We start from the raw sequence: 21,732 nt of genomic DNA, 5'->3' as shown, positions 1-21,732 counted from the left end.
AGAAAGAAAGAAAGAAAGAAAGAAAGAAAGAAAGAAAGAAAGAAAGAAAGAAAGAAAGAAAACCCCAGCATGCTAGTATTGTGAGGAATTTAAAAAGCTAGGCAAATCTTTCTTTTCTTGTTTTCTCTTCTGCTTCAGAGCCATAGTCTGCCCTGTAAATAAACATTTCAGAGGTAAAAAGTGCACTGGGAGCTGCTTCTTTATCCCATCTTTCAAATTTAGGTCAGTGTATTTTCAAAGAACCACCCAACACAGTAATAACATTTTATGTTCAAATGCACAAAACTACATTTTCTAAGCTGACCTGGAGTAAAGCAACAATGAATTCATTACCAATTCCAAAGGAAAGAAATAGAACATCGCTCAGTGGTACAGCTAACATGGATTTAGAAAATGTCATCCTCCTTCCTGGCATCGCCAAGTAAAAAGTGATGAAAGCCAAAGTGAGCCCAACCAAAAAGAAGAGGAAACGAGGGCAATAATCATTCTTTGGTAACATATTTGTTCATTACAACACAGGAACACATTCTCAAGGGACTCAAAACCTTGCCTAGCTTGACTTATTGAATAATAATAATAATAATAATAATAATAATAATAATAATAATAATAAAGTTGGAAGGGACCTTGGAGGTCATCTAGTCCAACCCCCTGCTCAGGCAGGAACCCTACACCATTTCAGACAAATGGCTGTCCAGTCTCTTCTTAAAAACTTCCAGTGTTGGAGCATTCACCACTTCTGGAGGCAGGTTGTTCCATTGGTTAATTGTTCTAACTGTCAGGAAGTTTCTCCTTAGTTCTAGGTTGCTTCTCTCCTTGATCAGTTTCCACCCGTTGCTTCTTGTCCTGCCTTCAGACGCCTTGGAAAATAGCTTGACTCCCTCTTCTTTGTGGCAGTCCCTGAGATATTGGAACACTGCTATCATGTCCCCCCTCGTCCTTCTCTTTGTTAAACTAGACATACCCAATTCCAGCAACCGTTCCTTATATGCTTTAGCCTCCAGTCCCCTAATCATCTTTGTTGCTCTTCTCTGTACTCTTTGATATAAAAGAAGGTAACTAAGCACTTGGGAAAATACAATCCTTCCCATATACATTTAAATTTGGATGGCACTGATTCAGCAGCTTCTCACTCATCTCTCTCAGTTTGCCACTCTCCTCTCTTCCCTGATGGACAGGTCAATGCTGCTTGTAACATACCATCAAGAAGATGTGACCACCTAAAACCATTAGAATCTTGCATCAGTAACTCATGCCCTTATCACCATTCACCTGGACTAGTATAATGTATTCTACATGGGACTGCCTTTGAAAACATTTAGGAACTTTGACTGCAGCAATACAATTATCAGAAGGTATGCAATCTCACACATACACGCATACAAACACACACACATACTTACATATATAATATTTGAAGTGCTGGTTTCCAGGCACTAGAATACTTGCTTGGAACAACTTCTCCCCCCACCCCGCAAGTTCTGATTTGTCCATACTTGGGAACCTACTTAGGACACCCCACTCCCCCCTCACACACTTCTGTAGGGTAAGGAGCTTATAGGCACATATGGATGCACCTATACTGTGGAACAGCCTCCCTAGAAATTCAGAAATTCAGTTTGCCACCTTGTAAAAACAGACTTGCTTCAGTGCCTTTGGGGGAAGGGATTGACACCGTTAGACTGACTGATTATTCTGTTGCTTTTGTGCTATTTTGTGCATTCTTTTACCATGAACGATTTATTCTATTCTTATTGGTGTACGTCAACTGCTGTGCGTCTTTTTGATGGTGACAGAATATAAATCAAGCCAATCAACTGATAAATAACTGTTGTGGGAATACTTAAACGAATTTAACAACTGCTTAGCAGTTTGCCATTATTAGTATTTTTTTCTTGAGAACACTACTGTAGTTTAAGATGGTGTTGATTGAAACACTCTTGGAATATTTAGGTTTAAATGACAAAGATGTAGTTCTTTTTATAGCATTCTGATCGCCTAAATAGTTCAACCAAACACTGGAATTGAGAACTCAATTAACAGAACTCAGGATTATCATTTATAGCAGTTTAGTGCATGCTTTAAAACTATAAAACTAAAAAAACACACAATTGGTCTGTAAAGTGTTTTTTTTTATTTTCTGATTAGTGAAAAATGTGAAAAATTATATTTTTCTTCAAAGAATGATAGAAACTATCCAGTTTTTTTTAAAAAAGACCGTAAAGCTCTAATCCTAAAAGATGAAATTAAAACAGAAAGTTTTCATTCTAAAATGCTCTTCTGTCAAATACAGGTATCACCATTGGGACCAGAAATTCCACTGTAGAGCAAGATGTCACATGACTACATTGCTTAGTGACCATAATCCCAGCACTCCCAGCTATTGTTAATGAAGAATTGTGGGTCTTTAAGCAGAGGGAATCCAGGGTGTGGAGGAGGTGCAGGTCACATGTGAGTTGCAGAAAAAGCCATAGCCACCCCTGAAAGCCATAGTCACCCCACCCAGCCCAGCAGCTTTTATGAATGTAATGCTATGCAACATCTATCTCACTTTATCTATGCCTTTTGGATACCCTGCATAGCAGTTCTTGTCCGGCAGTGCCAGGGCTGGGGTGTAATGGATGCTCCAAAAGCTGGCTCGGACAAGGAAGAAGAGCTGCCTTTAGGAACTTGGGAATAGGGCACCAAGGAGTATCTGGAAGATGCCGGGGACTCTGAATCAGGTGCAGTTGGGCAAGAGGAGGAGGAAAGGCCAGGAACCTCAGAGAGGCTGGAAGAACGATCGGACGAACGCCTGGCTGATAAAGAGAGGGCTACAGCCAGGAGGCTTGGAAGACCAGCCAGAAGCAGAGAGCAGAAAAGGGGCTCAGCTGCAGCCGGTCAGCAGGGATGAGGAGGAACTGCCTCTTCCACCTGATCCCAGGGCATGCAGGACTGAGAGGAAAGAGCTGCAATGGAGGTCGGTGAGGCTACTCACAAAGAGGCAGCCTTGTTCCTCCTAATGAGCTGCACTGGCTGGTGGCTATTTAGCCCAGCATGTGGAACAAAGCGATGCTGGAAATAATTCATCCATTTCTTGCCATGCGTCTGATCTGCCGTCATGCCTCTTGCCTTTGGGATTAAGCCTTACTCCTGTGACTGGACTTTAGACTTGGCTTCTTGAACTTTGAACTTGGACTTTGGTTCCGTGATTTGTGCTCAGACCGTGGACTTGGCTTGAGACTCCGAACCTGGTGGGTGACTTTAAGGATTTGCTCTGTGTTCTCAGACTTGAGAATTGGACTCATTGGTTTTTGCACTGGTTCCTGCATGGGGTGAATCCTGGGGAATAATACCTGGCACTGGTGGAGCCTCAATAAAGTCTTCAAACCCTTGTGGTGTATCTCTGTGTGTGTGTGTCTGAGGGAGACAGGACACAGGGCTATGGAATTGTGGGCCCATCGATAGTTTCATCTAGCTGCCACTGCCTCCAGGCCTCTATTTCAGCCATTTCTATTTCTAAGCAGTACATACCGGTATTGAATTTATCCAAATAAAATCAATTCCTAACAAATACGAAATACATGGCCTTCAGGTTGACAGGATTCTCAGGTTGGCATTTTAACCCTGTCACAAACTTTTTGATGAAAGAACAGCATAATTTTGCACTGACATGAATTCTTTGGTTTGTAATTACCATACTTAGGAGTTGCAAATAATGGCTACAGTATGTTAGGCAGACTTACGTGGCTGTCAATAAGTATGCTCTTAAAACCAACAAGAATTACCCGATGTCTGAAATATGAAAATACACACTTTGTTGCTCCACATACCTAGCTACTTGGGAAGCAAATTATGTGGATATAGATGACATTGGATGGGTGCCTATAACATCCTGTCTGGTTTCCAAACAGTCTACAGTTCCTGCATTTGGGGATTGTTGGGCTGGGCTGGGGTGTATTTTTCTGTAATGTTTTAAAGATCACAGAATTTGGGTTTCTTGTTTTGTTGGCCTGCAACAGTCAGGATGTTACATACTAAATATTTGTGAATTTCTCACCCAGCACAGTGTAACATTTAGAAGGTTGGTAAAAGATGCTGGAGGAAGTGTCTGGGCTGTGGGCTGACAGCCCACACTAAACATTTGAAACTGGTTTTGAGATTACTGTGGCAGCCACAGCATGGTCTAATTCTGACCAAATACCAGGGATAACATGGAGCACTAATGGTTCTTTGGTACGCCTTCCAATCCTAGCACTGGAATTTGAAATGGAATTTGAATTAGCAGGCCATTGGGAGCAATTGGACTGGAGCGTTTTTCATATCCAGATTGCCTTTTTTTATTTCACTGTTCCTTTCTATAGCAAACTTAGAAATACTGCAAATATATATCTTGAGCTTCTAATTCTTGCAGAGATCTTGTTAAAAAACCTATGAGGTTTAGAGCTGTGCAATAAAAATATTTTTTAAATATTAACTCTCTAAGCAGTTTTAAAAAATATAGCATGCCTGAAGTTATTATGGATTTAATATCAATGCCCACCTCCTTCACATATCTTGACAATGGCAGTAATCAATGTTGGTGAAAAATTGAAATTATCAAGAGCCTAGAATTATGATGCGTTTAATCATCTAATTCTGGGTATAGGTCTAACACATGATAGCCCATCAAAATATACAGATTGCTAAGGGAACACTGATAACCAAAGATAACTAGGATAAAAGTACAAAATTAAGTGGAAAACAAGGGAAATATCAGAGGAAAAAATAGCAAGATGACACCTGCAAACCAATCTGGAAATGATTCTCCCCCTCCCTCCCCAAATCCATCAAATTACTTTGAGGAATTGTATCAGAATATTCATACAGCTCTCCCTTCTCCCCTAATTCTCCATTATTTTGCCTTGACCTAGAGAATCACAGAACTGGGTGGGGCCAATTAAATGACCTGCCCTTTGCTCAATGCTACATTTTGATTTAAAGCAGTGGTTCTCAACCTATGGGTCGCGACCCCATTTGGGGTCGATCGACCATTTCACGGGGGTCGCCAAGCAAGGCTGTCCGCCATTTTTTTTGTCCGCCATTTTTTCCCCCCTTTTCCGGCGGGTGCCTTACCTCCCTTGAGCTGGGCCAGCTGGTGGTCGGCCTGCTCCGTCTCTGCCGCTTGCCAGCTACGCCTCGGCCGGCGCAGGGGGCGGAGCCACATATGCGCGGCGCTCCCAGGCAGGGAAAGTCCTCGACTTACAACCGGTTGGGTAGTCCTCGACTTACGACCGGTTTAGTCCTCGACTTACGACCGGTTGGGGTCACGGCATTAAAAAGGTTGAGAACCACTGATTTAAAGCAATCCTGAGAGACAGCTCTCTATTTCTGAACAAAGAGGAATCTGTTGCCTCCCTTGAACTGCTTCTGCCTTAGAAAGCTATTCCTGCCATTCACCCAGAACCTATTTTCCCATGACCTATTCTCTGTTCTGTGTTCTGGAACAACAGAGGACAGGCCTTGCCTTTATTCTGTGGGACTCCCTGCCCTACCCCAAAACTTGAAATGGGCTATAATATTATCCCCTCAGGTGTCTTTTCTGAATTCTCCCAAATTGTCTTTTAAAACTTAGTTTCCGATGTCCTGATTCTCTATGTTGTCTTTTTGGGGATCCATCTGATTTTTTTTTAAAGACTGGTGTTCAGTCTTTAAATACTAGACACAGTATTTTGAGGCTGACCAATGCAGAAAAGAATATTTCATGGGGCCCAAGAGAGAAATGAAGCAGATGCACATACACACAAAGGCACAGCCTTCAAAGGCACCATGTTGGCCTCCCAAACAACATAGTGCCTTTAATGCTCTGTAAAGAAGTGCTTTGCTCATGCTGTCTTTAATTGTGGAGTTTCCCCTTTTAAATAATTTGCTCAGCCCTGGCTGAAGCTTCCCAGATCCTTCTTTTTTCTCTCCCATAAAGGAGGACAAACATTATTCCTTCTCTAGCCATATGGTACCTCATTATCTAAAAATTTTCAAAGATAGTGAGTAGACGTTTGGTGAAATGATTAGTAAGTTTCTTGAGTAAGCTAGGAGGCAAACTCTCTTTTCCTGGAGACTATGTTTCTATCAAGCTGACATTAGGATCCTGCTTCTCCAACTTGCTCTTAAATTAGTTTGATGGTATCCCCTTTAGAGACTGAGCAAAAATTTAAATGCTCCTAACGTTTCTCTGGAATTTATTGCCATTTTCAAACGTTCACTGAGAAGGTGTTATTTCTTTTGCTTCTTCTTCTTCTTATATTTAAACATATGTGAAGAAAGCAGTTTTGTTCTTAGCATTTCTGAGCAAATTTTTAATACCTGATCTACAAATCTAGCCCTTCCACAATTTTCCTTGACAAAACCCTCCCCTTTTTCATTGCCTATATACATCTTTTCTGATTGTCAAGCCTCCGTTGTGTTTTTTTATGAAGTCTCATTAGCTTCATTTGTTCCCAGCCTCCCTTTGCTTTTAGTGTCTCCTTTTTTTAGGAACGCCCACCCAATTTCTGCTCATTTTCTCAAGAATGTCTCATGCCATGGAATCCTACTTATCACCAAGTTAATTACACTTTTTTTTTCTTGAAGACTAATGTAAACATGTAGCTACATTCAGTTTTGGTTCCCTCACAATCAAGAGATGTAATTTAAAAATGCCTGTCCTCATTTCTCTCTCCCCCCACTCCCTTCATTTTCTTTGATCATCTTTTTTGTCTTTAATGCTACTGCTTTGTTTTTAGTGCAAGTAACATAAGCAATGTTAGATAGTTTTGAAGTGGTAGATGTTGATGGGAAGAAAGCCATATATGTACAAAAGGTACAGCATGTTAAAAACATAAAAACAGCAATCAGAGTGGAAGTACTCTACCTTCCCATGCTGGCCTGATCTTTCATAACAGATAACAGCATCTTCCCACATTTCAAGCTTTTTGAAGAGCTGCAGAGCTGAAGTGGTGCATCCAAGGTCAAAGAGTAAGCTTGCAAGTTGACGCTTCAAAGTAGAATATTGAAAAAATTCAAGTTATGCATTTTTCTTTAGAACAACATTTAGCAGTGCTTACATGAATTTAGATTATAAAATAACTTGAAACGCTCAAGACAGTTCTCAAAGGTATGGAAATCTAGAAAAGTCTATTCATTTTGCACTTGTAATTTCTCAAAATTAAAATTAGTAGAGATTGGCTATGGATTTTACAAACTTTAGTCACTCAGAATTACCCTATACATGGAAGTAATGGCTCTCTCTCCATTTCCAGATACTGGAACAGAAAGAAGAAACCAGGATATGCACACAAATAACCAACAATACGTCCCATTGATGCTGGCCAATATTGACTCTATCTGTCTAGAGTCTCTAGAGTCTCCATCTGTCTGGGTCACACTGACATTCCATGATGCAATCCTTTACTCAGAGGCAATTAGAAAGGCTAACTAGGGACAGAGGGAAGAAAGTCTGGCCAATTCATGTAAGTACACCAGCTATCAGTTAATGAAACAATTGAAATGAAATCCTGGACAACACATTAGAGGGAATTAATTCCAAGTTTACATAGTAGTTACTTCATTTCAATATCCAGACTTCTAAAAGCAAAGGAAATCTGATTAACAGACAGGAAAATCAAAGCAAAAGAGCAGGTAGAACATGGGCTCATGATGCATTTTGTTTTAACAATTACAAAATATGCTCTTAAATAATAACTAATACCATAATAACTAATAAAGATTTGCACCTGTCTTCTCCTAACAGATATGCCTCAGATGTACTGAGTTGATTGACCCAATATATTTAGAGTAGGCTGATTTATCCAATTGCTGATTGCTGGAAAGCAAGAGAGCATTGAGGCATGATGAGAATGAAAAATATCTACCATATGAGCTGTCCTGATAAGCCCACCTCTCAGTAATGTCACTCAAATGGGGACCCAATGGGGGAATTCCATGCTGAAGGTGGCTGCTGGATTGATGGCAGACTCCACTTCCTTCCTTGCTCTCTGCTCTTTACCCTTCCATCTTTTTCTTAACATATTGATGTATTCTTGTTTTCTTTTTCATTGTTTATTTTATTGTTATATTATTTTACTTCTATTTCGTTTACACTCTTTTCATGTCTCCCTTTTTATTGTTGTAAGCCACCTATAGTAGCCCCACAGTGAGATAGGCAGCAAATAAATTTAACAAATAAATAAAATGACATCAGCTTCCTATAGTCACTCACACATTCTGGGCAAAATGCTGCAAGAGACAAATTTCACCAATATGACTATGTGCATGCTAGCTTCAGTGCTATTCCAGAGCCTGACAGACTTGGAAACCTCAATCCACAACCGAATATAGCTGAAATTGATCTAGCTGCTGTATACTGTACACTTGAGTTCATCGCTGTGGGAAAACTGTTGCCAAGTTCTCCCACAGCAACCTCTAGTTATTTGAAACAGATTAGTACTGAAGCATCTTAAGAATTTCCCTAGAGTCTTAAATGCTTTTTAAATGCCAAATCTTTCCATTCCAACATAATCAACTTTCACCATTTACCATAATCTCCTTACGTTACTGATTCAGTGGTCATGAGAAACCTGAAATTTCAAGACCTACCTCTTCAAAGTATTTGACATTACCTGTCTTTTGTTGAACTATGGGTTATTCAGTAGCCAACTGAGAGTTGTCCTCCATTGACCAGTAGGGAACAAAAAAGTGCACACTCACATTGGCCTATAAAGGTCCCTTTCTCCCAGAATCCATGTTTCTTTTCCCTCTTACAACTCTCTCTATGGGGCTTTGATTCCACTTTCTGAGCCTGCCCTTGCACCTCTAAGGTCTATTTATTCTTAAGACTTTATCTTTTTTTCCTCCCAAAAAACTGACAAACAGAACACAAAAATGAAATATGGAATCTTTCCAGAAATCTGGAAACTTCTGAATTAAAAAATGCGAATTAGCATGATTCAAATTAGCATATTCGCCTCAGTATTTATAGTCTGTGCAACTATTGGGGTTACATTATTTAATGTGAAAAAAATCAGAACTAATTTTTTTATGACATCTGCATGTTATACTCAAAGAAATTACAAATTCTGATGTGTAGTTAAACAACATTTGAAACAATGTTGGGCAATAGATAATAAAATAATAAAGAATGAATACTTTTGGTGTTTTCAATGTCTTCAATGAATGTTTAGCTTCTCGGGTTTTTAGAATAAATACCTGGAAAGCAAACAACTTTGAAACTGCTAGGCCAGAAGGAATTGAAATTCTTCAACAAAAATGCTGAGCCCATAAAATTAGCAATAGTTCATTTTTCTGTCTTTTTTCTACATCATCCTGCAATGTCTCCTTCCCTCCCTCCCTCTCTCTCTCTCTCTCTTTTTTTTTTCAAAGCTCAGATTATACACACACACACACACACACACACACATACACACACACACAAGCCTTTAATCTCTCTCCTTCTCACTTTTTCTTCTGGGAGATGACTGCATACAAATAAATTAAATTGTTTAATTTTACTTGCTTAATAAATATTTCAGTTTTAAAATGGGCATTTCTTCTTTTGGGTGACCTTTTGGGGACTTTATACAGCACAGGGTTTAAAATTTAACCTGACTTGCCCCTACTTTGCTAGCCCCTTCCCTCAATTGGTGATTAAAAGGACATTGTTGTTTGGAAATAGTGCAGCAGTGATTGAACACTCTTCTTGTAGGATGTTTTTTCAACTTCCCAACCTAGCTTTAAGCTTAGAGGTTTCATCTCAATCTCTCATGAGATATTACCCAGATTCAAGTGTGATTAGTTTTTTTTTTGAAATCAGCTAAATTTGATTAGGAGCTGCCATCTGCTATGACTTCATTGAAACCTTCACCGCTGACCGAACATACACTATGTGTGTGACACACACACACACACACACACATACAGAGACACAGACATAAAATCTGTTCTGGAAACAGTGGAGAAGAAATCCACTACCAAAACCAGATAGCTCAACTAGACATAGCTCAGAGAATTTTAGATGTATTAAAAGTTTGAGAAGAAACTCACATTTTATCCAGGCCTATAAAACAACATCAAATTAATTGTCTTCCAAATAGAAAGAGGCCACATTCAAGGTAAATGCCCAAAAAATAATTGACAACTCTAATTGTAATTTATTTAGAGCTAACAATATATTCTAGCCTCTATTGCCAGACTGCAAAATGTCCATCTGTCTGAGGAACTTGCTAGCTCTGAGCTGCACATCCAGGACTAAATTCTAAAGCAGGCTGGGTCATGAACAATTTTGTTCTCTTTTGAGGGTGGGGTGGAGATTTAGAGAACTAAAGAAGTGAATTGTGACTGAATAATTCTCTAAACAGTTTCCAAAGCTTTTAGCTTCACCCATCAGGGTAAAAGACTTCAGACAAACAGATTCTAAATGAAGAAGAAACAATATAAATTAAAATACAGTATCCTAGCAAGCTGACCATTTTTACTTCAATTATTTCCAGCTGCTCTTTTGGTACATGAATGACATCTAGAAACAATATAATTGATCTAGGATTTACCCAAGATCAAGGAAAAACTATGGGCTGACAAGTAAGAAACAGGCAGACTGACAAGACAGGATTTCTGGAGACAAAAGAAACACCAAGATGAGTAAGATAAATGGATCATAGCCAGAAGTCCTAATGGATGCTGCTGACAAGATTTTTGCTGGTCCTTTCCTGGGTTTTTTTTTTGTGTTTTCCCCTTGGGCTTCTGGGAGGCTACAAGAAGGGACAGAGAAGAGCCTGCTTACGAAGGTCAGCATCAGAAGACATGGTCCTCCCCAGCAGCAAATCGTATCTATGATTTATATGTAACAGTTTTCAAGGGTAAATATGAGAGAAATATATGCAAGGGCTGTGCTACTTAAGACAGCACTTCAACCACTGTCAATAATAAATCACCAATAGAACTCACAAAATTGGTTTGGCTTGGAGGGAAAAAAAATCAAAGTGAAAACCACACTGGGTTTTGTGAATTGGAAAGATTTCTGAAGGATTTTAAAACAAAAAGAACGCAAAAATGGTTTCTTCTGCGTCAAAGACAGACAAATGTGTTGGAAAAATTAAGGTCAAATTTCAAGGAAATCTCTTGGCCAATCTCTTGACAACTGACCAAGATTTTGACCAATTACAATTATATTTGGTGTGGTGACATTTGGTAATGTTGTTAATGCACAGTTTAAAAACACTGCCAGTTGGAATGCACTGTATTAATACAGAAGCCTACTATTTTTATATAATAAGCCAAGTAAATAGATCTGCTATAGTATTTCGTATAAAAATACAACAGGAGAAATTTTTCTATTTCAGCATCTTTCATGCTTCATAAAAATGATATCTACAAATCAATTATTTTATACCTGAATGGCCCAGTGTGGAGGGACCTGGCAACTGTAAAATATCTTCATACGTTCACAAACTGATGTTGTTTTCTCTTCAAATTGGTCTGCAAGTGCCTGAAAATCCAAAATATTTAAATATGTAATGCAATATAACATTTTAATAGGATCTGCCTAACACAACAACTGAACAAAATAGCATTATCTGCTTAAAGCTACCGTACTTACATAGAAAGCCTATATACATCAAACAGTGTTTCCAAACCAATATAAGAGCAATAAATATAAGAACAAACTGGAGGGCTGGTTTGGTGTAGGGGTTAAGGTGCTGGCCTAGAAACCAGGAAATTGTGAGTTCCAGGCCTACCTTAGGCATGAAAGCCAGCTGAATGACTCTGGACCAGTCACTATCTCTCTCAATCCAACCCACCTCACAAGAGTTGTTGTGGGGAAAGGAGGAGGAGAGGAGAGGAGAAGGAAGGAGTTTTATGCATGTTTGCTGCCTTGAGTTATTTACAAATAATAAAGATGGGATAAAAATCTGATAAATAAAATAAAACAAATAAATAAATATGATGTATAAGATGCCACTGTAAAAGTCAAAATCTCAAAAAGCCTATGAAATAACAGACCACTTCATAGACATAGAGAGCTAGGTAGCAGATGTACAGGCAGTCCTTGACTTACAATAGTTCATATAATGACTATTCAAAGTTACACATATGACCATTTCAGCACACACACCCTATGGTCACGTGGTCAAAATTGGGAACTGACTCATATTGCAATGTTCCAGGGTCATGTGACCCCAATGTTCCAGGGTCTACGACCTTCTGACAAGCAAAATCGATGGGGAAGCCAGTTTCACTTAACTTACTAACTTAACAACTGCAGCAATTCACTTAACAACTATGGCAAGAAGGGTTGTAAAATGGGTCAAAACTCATTTAACAACTGTCTTGCTTAGCAACAGAAATGTTGGGCTCAATTTGTGGTCGTAAGTTGAGGACTACCTGTATCTTTTTTCTGTACTATAACAGAAGATGAGAGAAAGTGGAGACTCTGTAACAGTCCGTTTTATCACCATCACGGACAAATTTTGTTCTTGAAAGTAGAAGTTCCTAACCACAGTGCCTTTACTTTGGAACAATGTTATACCCTCCCCTCAGCTGTCCTTAAAGGCCATACAGGAAGATTCCCCTACACCAGGCATGTCAAACTGCTGGCCTACGGACTGGATGCATCATATCAAAACCGCACCCACCCCATTGCCGGCAATGGGAAAAAAATCTCGATACGTTGTGCGACGCCACGAGTTTGACATGCCTGCCCTACACCTATTTAATGCTCCTACCCTCCTTTTAGACTTTGCTTTTTATAAATACTTCTGTTTAATATATTTTAGCTTTGTATAGTCATTGTTTTAACTCTGATGTATTTTTTATGCTTTTTAGTTGACTGTATTCCACCCTCCTTATGCTGGTGTTTGATCAAAATAAAGATTTGATTTGATATTTAAAGGTATCAGTCACTGAATAAAATTCTATTCAGAAGGATTCATTTTTTTATAAATGAAAATTAAATGTATTTAATTTTAATTTAATTCCCTAGTGGCAGGCTTCTTGTATCCCTCAGATTTTTGGATTTTAGTGTCTACTCGATGTAGGCAGCATGGGAAACACTAAGTAGCTACGGAGCCATGATAATGTCTTGTGAAAAGACATTAGCTATCTCTATGTCCTTCTAATTTAATTTTCATATTTCACTTGATTTGTAAGCCAATGTTACTCATCTCCATATCCTTTCTTGATATATTCAACTGTAATTCCTAATGCCCCACTTTAGGATGATGGAAACATTTATTGAAGGCATCTTCAAGGGGATGGAAGTCTAGTCTAGAAAGTATATATCATAATTTATAGTTAATATATATAAATCAATCAAGTAATAAATAATAGTGATGCATATTAACATGCTGTCTTTTATCCTAAGGATATTAGCGTTCACTTCCGCTGAAGAGCAGTATGTGAGACCATCTGACAAATTGTTTTAATGAAAGCATTTCTTATCTTAAGTTTATCATCTGAAAATAATTCCTCTGTTTGTTTCAGTGTGTGCTTTATCAACTATTACAGCCATGCACAACCTGACACTAGCAGATGCATTTGCTGAAAGTTATGGGAATTGTAGTCCAACAAATCTAGTGGACATTAAGTAGAAAACTGAATTAATAAACCTAGCATCAGAGGAAATTACCTCGAAGTACTTTAGAATTCCACATGGATATGACAAATTAGTGCCCCTTATATACACATCTTGGATTGCATACAAAGTTTTATCAACTGAAGACTCTCCCTGCAAAAAAAGTTCCTTTTCTTATTTGCAAATCCTCTCAAAGATTTTCCTGGGGATCCCAGAGAGATCCTTAGTGGCAGAACATGTACTTGCATACAAAACATTTCAGGTTCCGTCTGCCTCATATCCCACTTGAAAGTAGGGAAAGCTGCAGTCAACACATATATACAAAATTGAATAAGATTGGTCAGTTTTCTGACTCTGCCTAAGCCCTAAGGCAGGGGTAGGCAACCTTGGCTCTTTTATGAGCCAACCTTCCATGCTGGCTCAGGAATTCTGGGAGTTGAAGTCCACGAGTCATAAAAGAGCCAAGGTTGCCTACCCCTGGCCTAAGGCAATGTTCTATGCCTGTTTGAGGAAAAGCTAAAGAAAAACAGGCAGAAACAGTTTGAGATGTTTGATCTCTAATAAAATTGGTTGGGGAACATTGTTGAAAATTAGTTAGCAAGAGGATCATTTAAATGTATCATTTAGGAGGTTTTTAATCGTTAAATCTCAAGGAAACCTGATAACAATTTAAATTTAAATGATCCTCTTGCCTCATAGAATGCTAGGATTTGAGAAATAACAAACCTAATATTCTCTTAAGTTCCCTAATTTTAAACAATGTTCCCCAATCTGGGCATTGAAACAGAGAAAATTTTGCTCAACTAAATGCTGAATGTTTTTGTGCAAATGTGGGTAAAACTAAAATATAAAGAAGGCCAAGATTAATTGGAGAAAGATATAAAGAGGGGTAATCCAAGTATTTGCAAAAACCGTAGAAAAATTATCTCCAAATTGATGATACTTATAAAGGTTTTGATCTATACCAGATACTTTGGGAATTAAAGTTAAATAGTCCCTAGAAAATATTGCTAAAAATGAAGCTGCAGGAATTGATGAAATGCCAACAGAATTTTTTAACACTTACTAAATGATACAATTAAAATAATACATGCAGCGTATAAGCAGCTGTAAAAATACAGAATTAGTCAAAGGATTGGAAAAAGTCAATTACTATTCCAATGGCAAAAATGAGCAGTACAAAAGAATGCCCAAAGTATCAAATGGTCGCACTTATCTCTTACGCTAATAAGATAATGCTCTACATTGTGTACTTCAGATTGTGTACTACACAATCTTGTGAGAACTACCTCTCACAGTAATTCACTTACAATGTTCTGGTCCTGCTTTTGGGGCATTCTTCTTCCATATATATTTCAACATATTACTATATAAAATTAAATAAACTTGAAATCTGTCTTTTGCCCAAGCTTGATGATTGCTCACCCCCTAAGTTTCCCTTCATGTGCAACTATTATGCAAAGACACATATAAATTAAAGGAGACAATTTTGCTTTTAGGTTGTAAAGCAAGAAGCTGTCATTAAAATGGTATATCCAATTACCAGCTCTCTTACTTGGCAGCCAGTCTGATAATTGCCCCAAAATTTAAGCACTCAATAAATCTCCTTGGATTCAGACAGCTTAATTATCCAGCTCCTCATATAAAAGTTTGCTCCTGATAACTAGAAACAGCTTTCTGAAACGAACTCGGTAGCAGAAGATGAGCTATTACAAAAAACAAAAAACAAAAACTGTTTTTTCCAAAAGGGGCAATTATATTCTGCTTTACCCAAAATATTACAATACATGTAAGCAAAAACAGATTAAAAGCCAGTCTTATGTATGTAATTGTAATGGACCAGACTGCAAATACAGATGAAGTTTTTCCAAGGATGTCTGGGAACAACAACCTTAGCACCAATATTAGCAATCTGACAATAACACTACCTTGCAGATGGCTAGACTGCAAGTTCCTAACAAATCCCAATGAATTCAAATATGGCTGAATGTGTGCTTGGAAAATGGAGCTTCATATCCCATATTGTGTAAAGATCTCTAATTTGAATGCAATGCAGATACTACCCCAGGGTACAGATTAGCAATATAGAATATTAAATAGTGAAGTCGCAATGACAAAAAAAAATAATAACAACATGCCGGAACGATTGACTGAGATTGAAGTCCTTCAATTATATGCTTAAAAGGCATGGAAGAAGATACACAATTTTTTTAATGCCTATAATACAATAAATCAATTCTATTCTGACCAAAATTACAATAAATTTAACCTCTGATCACTAAACATCTGTACTGCATGTATAGGCTCCAAAAATTCAGAATTTTGTAGGGGTTAAGGCAGGGGTGTCAAACTTGCAATGTCATGTGACGTGTCGCGATGTATCGTGACTTTTTTTCCATTGCCTGCAATGGGGTGGGCATGGTTTTGCCATGATGCATCCAGCCCGCGGACCAGCAGTTTGACATCCCTGGCTTAAGGGAATATTGCCTTCCTAGTCCCAACTCTAGCTGTGGTTTTGAAAACTTTACTAGACTTATTATTGAAAGCCATATTCAGAAATTATCTTTCCTTCCTATTTCTTTAACTGATTTCTCCTAGTAAAAGCTATATAAAACTGCAATCAGCTTTAGCTTCTTCCTTCCATGTTGGTCTTAACATGGCCTAGGCCCTAGGCCATATTAAAGGATCAGGCACAGGGGGTCTCTTAGAAGTCAACCATGTGATTAAGAAGCATGCCTTGTTTAAAAATACTACAGTAGTGGAAATAAAAAGTATACTGGAATCCTTTGCCAAGTGCATAGGATGAAAAAGCACTACTTAAAGCATATGAATGAATTAAACTATATACAAAAGTGAATCACCATAATCACATTAGTCATGGCTAGAAAGTTATCAAGACTTTTATGGACAATCTTGAAGGAGCAAAGAGAACGTTGATGAACTTTCCAGTTCAAGAAATCCTACGTTCCTCAGTATTAATCACAGAATAAGCTGCATATGATACTTTATTTGGTATCGTGTCTGCTGATGTCAACACTGTTCACATTTTAAAATCAACAGATTCCTGATGTCTGAAGGAATATTTTAGCCTAAGTTGTTAACCCCAAAGGTCTTCTAATCAAGACTGTCAAGAAAAAGACAAAATTGTGCTTTCAAAAATTTCCTGGAGAGCAAAATATTGGCATTATCTGCCTCTCCTCTGCTGAAACAGAACAAGAACGTGATAATAAAGAGAATACAAGAACACAATGCTATTTTGTTAAAGGATATGATTTAATTATTGGCTAACATTAAGTGGATAAAATAGAAAAGATAAGGAAAACTACTTAAAATAAAGTATGTATTCAAATTATGAAAAGTAATATTTCATAGGGACTTCTCTAGTAGAAACAGCATCCAAGTTTATTATGTAAAAAATAGCTCTCTTCCTGATTCTTACTGTCCTACTATATGCTAAATCTTTACAGCTTTAGGAAAGCTATCATATAAAGTATAATTGGTAATTAAGATGTATATCCATATTAAAGAGGAAGGGAGAAGCTGGGTATGATAAACAACATATGATAATTATAGCATAGTTTTATGGACAATCATGTTAGTGGGTGAATTAATGCAAAGTGTAAGATGGCCAGAGCAATACAGGGAAAAATGACAGCCAGTTCACAACTAAAAGAGGCAAATAAAATCCATGGTCAAAAATCAGCCAGGGTTGGGAACCAGATGAAATAGAAACAAAAAAAAATGTGAAGATTACACTGAGTATGAAGTCCTGGATGAGCTCTGACAAGCAAAAGACAAAAAGGCCCACAGAGTATTTAGGCTGAATACAAGCCCATAGAATAGAGAAGATAGTCAGTTTCAGATTGTTGTAGGAAAAGATGACAATAAAACTTTACTCAACCAGGGCAAAAATAGGAGGTGGAGAGTGGAGAGAGTTAGAGAGTTAGAGTTTGGTGGGATAGGGATTACATTAATATAGGTGAAGAGGATTTGGGTATTTGAGTATGATATTTCTCAACCTTGACAACTTAGGATTCTTGGAGTTGAAGTCCACATATCCTAAAGTTATCAATGTGAGAAACATTGTTCCAGTACATTGCAAAGTGAACATGAGATAACCTTGTGATGCAGCTACTAAAAAGACAAATGCTATTTTGGGATGTATGAACAAAAGCTGAGGGTTCACAGGGAATAATTATCTCACACTCTCTGCCTTAGTCAAGCCCTACTTGGAATACTGTGTCCAGTTCTGGACACCACATTCTGGTTTAACTGGAACAAGGAAGCTACCAAGATGGTGAGAAGTCTAGAAACCAAGTCCTATGGAGAACAGTTAAAGCAGCTGAGTATCTTTAGCTAGGATTTTTTTATTCCAGTCTAAATACAAATGCTATCTTCAGTCAAATACACATTTCAAATGACTCATTTAAACGATACATTGAAGATACATTATGATATAAGTCAGCTTAACCACAACATCATTTCTCCTTTGAAGAAGCCACAAGAAAGAGCCAGCTGTGGTTGATTGAAAAAAAATTGGCTAGCATAGGTTGCAAATGTTAAACTACTGGCACCCCCTCAAAATTCTTCATTAAGAGTTTTTCATTCAAGGAATCGGATGGTGGCTCAGGTATTTGTCAATGAAGGATTTCTCAGTGGTTAATTTTACTTCATTGAAATACTGGGAACACATCAGTGGGGATCCAAACCTTGCTCATTTCTACTCTTATACTTTGCAATATTCACTACAGTATGATTTTTTGGGGGGGGCCCGCTTCCACTGCAGATCCTCCTCAGCTACTTCAGAAGTAGTCTCACTTCTGAAGTGGGTTCAAAAAATGAGTTGTTCTGATCAGAAGATAAGGATCTATTAAAACATTCTAGCAATGTTTCCTATCCCAATGTAGAACCACAGAAGTCAGAGAATCAACAAAACTGTGCTCACCAATTTGCTGCTGTACAACTATGTTGAACTGAAACTTCCATTACTGCTGATTGACCAAGTTGATGATGAATCTGAATAAACTTTGGATACTAAGGTTAACAGTCTGGAGAAGAAGAGAAACCAAGAAAAATGTTACCTGAGTCTGTTTCATTGCCCGTTCCATTCGACGAATACTTCCTTTTTCAAGTTTTGTCCGTAGAAGAAGAGCAGAAGTTTGGATTGCCCAGAACTTTGGTTGTGAGAGCAGATACTGAGAAAAAGGAAAGAATAAGTATTCTTTTATTCATTTTTTAAAGAGAAAATGTGTTTCAGCATATTGCTCTGTGCACTTACTCCTACTGTATAATTATTTTCAATAAATAGTTAGAGTTGAAAGACCTATATCAATGCTATCAATTCAATTTACAGCAACATTATAACCATCCATTTGTATGAGAATGATGAGGATGAACTGTCTACAATGCCAAAAGTGTCACCAGTTTTTACCAGGTTTTTTCCTATTTAAATTACTAAAAGAAAAATTAGAGTATTGGATTTCATGTATTATTGACAAAAAAGCAGCAAACCAAATGTTCAAAATAATGTTTCAGAATTACACTGGTTTGGACCCACCAGGAGTGTATAGAAATGGGAAGGCATTTCTGCTCCAGTTAAGGTTCCATTCTCTCAACCTCAAAATTTTTGGTGAACTTCTTTTTACATGGCATCAAAGTCTTGATATAAAGTTCCAAACAGAAAAAGCAAGAAAAGCCACAATGCACAAGAGGCATTTTGTTCATACTTTTTGACATTCTAGCGATTTTCTCAAAAGCACTTTAATACTCCCATGAAATACGACTCTAAAATCTATCTGAAGATAGATGGTTTGGTGTTTTTACTGATCCAGAACTATGATAGCTGCTGTATCACACAGAGATCTATTATATTGTAAAAATTTGAAATAAAAGTCTACCCAATATTTATTGCATTCACTGAATTATTATATTATATCCTTCATCTAATATTTAAAACATTATAGCAATCAACAATAGCCGCAGACTGCATCCTTTCACGTATCTTGTACAAGTCTTATTGTGCTAGTTTTATGGTCAGAATAAGTCTGGAGGATAATGTGCACTATATTTGATTGCCATGCCTAGGATTCTGATGGATTGGACAGGAAAGTCTTGAAAAATTATTTCAAACTTTTCAACTTTTTAAAAAGGGGAAATATATGATCATGTATCTAGACTGGTTTAGGTCTTCTAATTATCTTTTAATAGATTTTGTAAGAGGTAGAGAAGTATTAATCTAGACCAGGGTTTTTCAACCTTTTCACCCATTGTACCACTTTTAGGATATGGCAATATCCGAGTACTACCAGTCGCCTAGCAAGGTGTCAAAAACTTGATGACCCCCCCCAAAAAGGAAAAAAGTGATAAAGTACAGGTAGTCCTCGACTTACAACAGTTCGCTTAGTGACTCTTTGAAGTTACAATGGCACTGAAAAAAGTGCCCCCCAAGCCCCAGCCAAGGATGACACCTGTCTGCCCACCCGGTGGCGCTCTTGCTCCTGTCCGAGGTTTTCATTGTTGTGAGCATTTCTGTTGAGGATTGGCTGTGTGAGTGGGGTGGGGGGGTATTTGGTTTTTATTTCCCCTGTCTGCTGGGTGGTTGCATCAGGTTTTGGTCACTTCACAAGATCTTGGGACACTGTGACCGTCATAAATATGAATCAGTTGCCAAGCATCTGAATGTAAACCACAAGAACCTGGAGATGCTGCAACATTCCAGCTGATCGGTGCTTCTTCTGGGCTCAGCAGAAGCACCAGGATCAGCGCCGAGCTCCAGTGGAGCCTGGCGCTGATCCTGGTGCTTCCACTGAGCCCTGACAGCCCTGCAGCTCCAGCCGGCTCTCACTCAGGCTTGTGTGGTGCTGCCACAGTTCAGCTCATTCCCTTCCCCCGCTACCCCTTTTCTAGGATGGTCGCGTACCACCTGCCAGGTGCCAATGTACCACAGGTGGTACCCGTACCACTGGTTGAAAAGCCCTGATCTAGACAGCAGGATGACAGCCAAGTTAACATATCAAGTAGAGGCAGAGGCCTCTGTTAATGAATAAGAGAAGATTATTATGAATTATTTCATCTGGAAAACTAATCCTATTCATCTTTACATGCATCTGTACTGAGGAAGAATTTACTGGCCAAAACCATCAGTCACGAAGAAGCTAATCCAACAAGCTCCAGATTGTTCTTTTCCCCAAACGATTGTTAAAACTGGGAATATTTAAGTTATTTTGTATCTTAAATCTTGTAGGATCCCAGGGGGCATTCTGAGATGTACAAATTCTCTGCCACTGCCAGATTCAAAGTAGATCAAGACTTCCCAGCTTTATCACAACAAGCTCTGGAATTGAGGAAATAGGTACCTATACTGTGATGCAATAACTGATTTTGGAATCTAGCCTCAATGGATGTATCTTTAATCCAACTTTAATAACTTTTCTTTTATTTGGAATTAAGCACCTTTTTAAAGAAAAATAAGACTTTTTAAAATAGACCATCTTCTGTACGTCATAAATGTTCTGCTTCTTTATCTCTCTTTATCTCTGTAAACAGAAAGGATTGTGTGCTGGACCATAGAATGCTCTCAACAATCTATGTATCAATGGCTGGTTGTTTGTTGCTGCCTACTGCTCTCTAGTGGTCAAGCTCGATCCAAGGATTCAACTGAAGTTACACCATTATATCATTCTATCATGACTGTATGACTTTCTATCAACTTTTAGTCTTCCAGCAGTGTGTATCCTCTTCAACTAAATATTTAAAATGCTTTGCAGACTAAACCAGGAAATGTAACTGGAATTCTGAGAGCAGGTTTCATTCACAAAATGGTAGCCATAGTTGCTATGAGCAGTCACGAAACATTAACTGATCAAAAGACAAAACAAATAAGAGAGCTCCCCATAGCCTCTCTGGATTCCCAGGATATTTCCTATTTCCCCAGGCTTTTTCTTTTGTCCTGAGCAAGTTATCGTGTGTCTAAATTATTTAAGGAACATTTATTATTGGATAGTATATAAATACTGAAAACATACATACAGTTCTTCTATTACTTTAACTATCTTTAGGTTAGAGTAAATTATTTTTTAAAAAATTAATTTACATTACCAAAGAACTCACATGTAAGAGCTTTGGAAATAAATATTAAGAAGAGACTAGACCAGGGATAGGCAACCTTGGCT

The 21,732-nt window shown here is 38.0% G+C and overlaps 1 protein-coding gene across 1 annotated transcript in view; it reads right to left on the bottom strand.

The window, feature by feature from the left end:
- The window catches only part of LOC107297283 (tetratricopeptide repeat protein 27), a gene marked incomplete at its 5' end in the record, with an annotated part of 87,378 nt that overhangs the window by 26,444 nt on the left and 39,202 nt on the right, over positions 1-21,732 (bottom strand). Inside the window, 3 exons of the mRNA XM_015826645.1 lie at positions 6,869-6,991; positions 11,381-11,476; positions 18,643-18,756. Of these exons, the coding sequence (XP_015682131.1) occupies positions 6,869-6,991; positions 11,381-11,476; positions 18,643-18,756 (333 nt within the window). The remainder of the gene's footprint in view (positions 1-6,868; positions 6,992-11,380; positions 11,477-18,642; positions 18,757-21,732) is intronic.

The sequence above is a fragment of the Protobothrops mucrosquamatus genome, unplaced genomic scaffold, assembly GCF_001527695.2.
Source record: "Protobothrops mucrosquamatus isolate PMUCROS unplaced genomic scaffold, P.Mucros_1.0 scaffold3217, whole genome shotgun sequence".
Lineage (NCBI taxonomy): Eukaryota > Metazoa > Chordata > Lepidosauria > Squamata > Viperidae > Protobothrops > Protobothrops mucrosquamatus.
The sequence above is the reverse complement of the archived record's forward strand: the minus strand, read 5'-3'. Positions and strand labels throughout refer to the sequence as shown.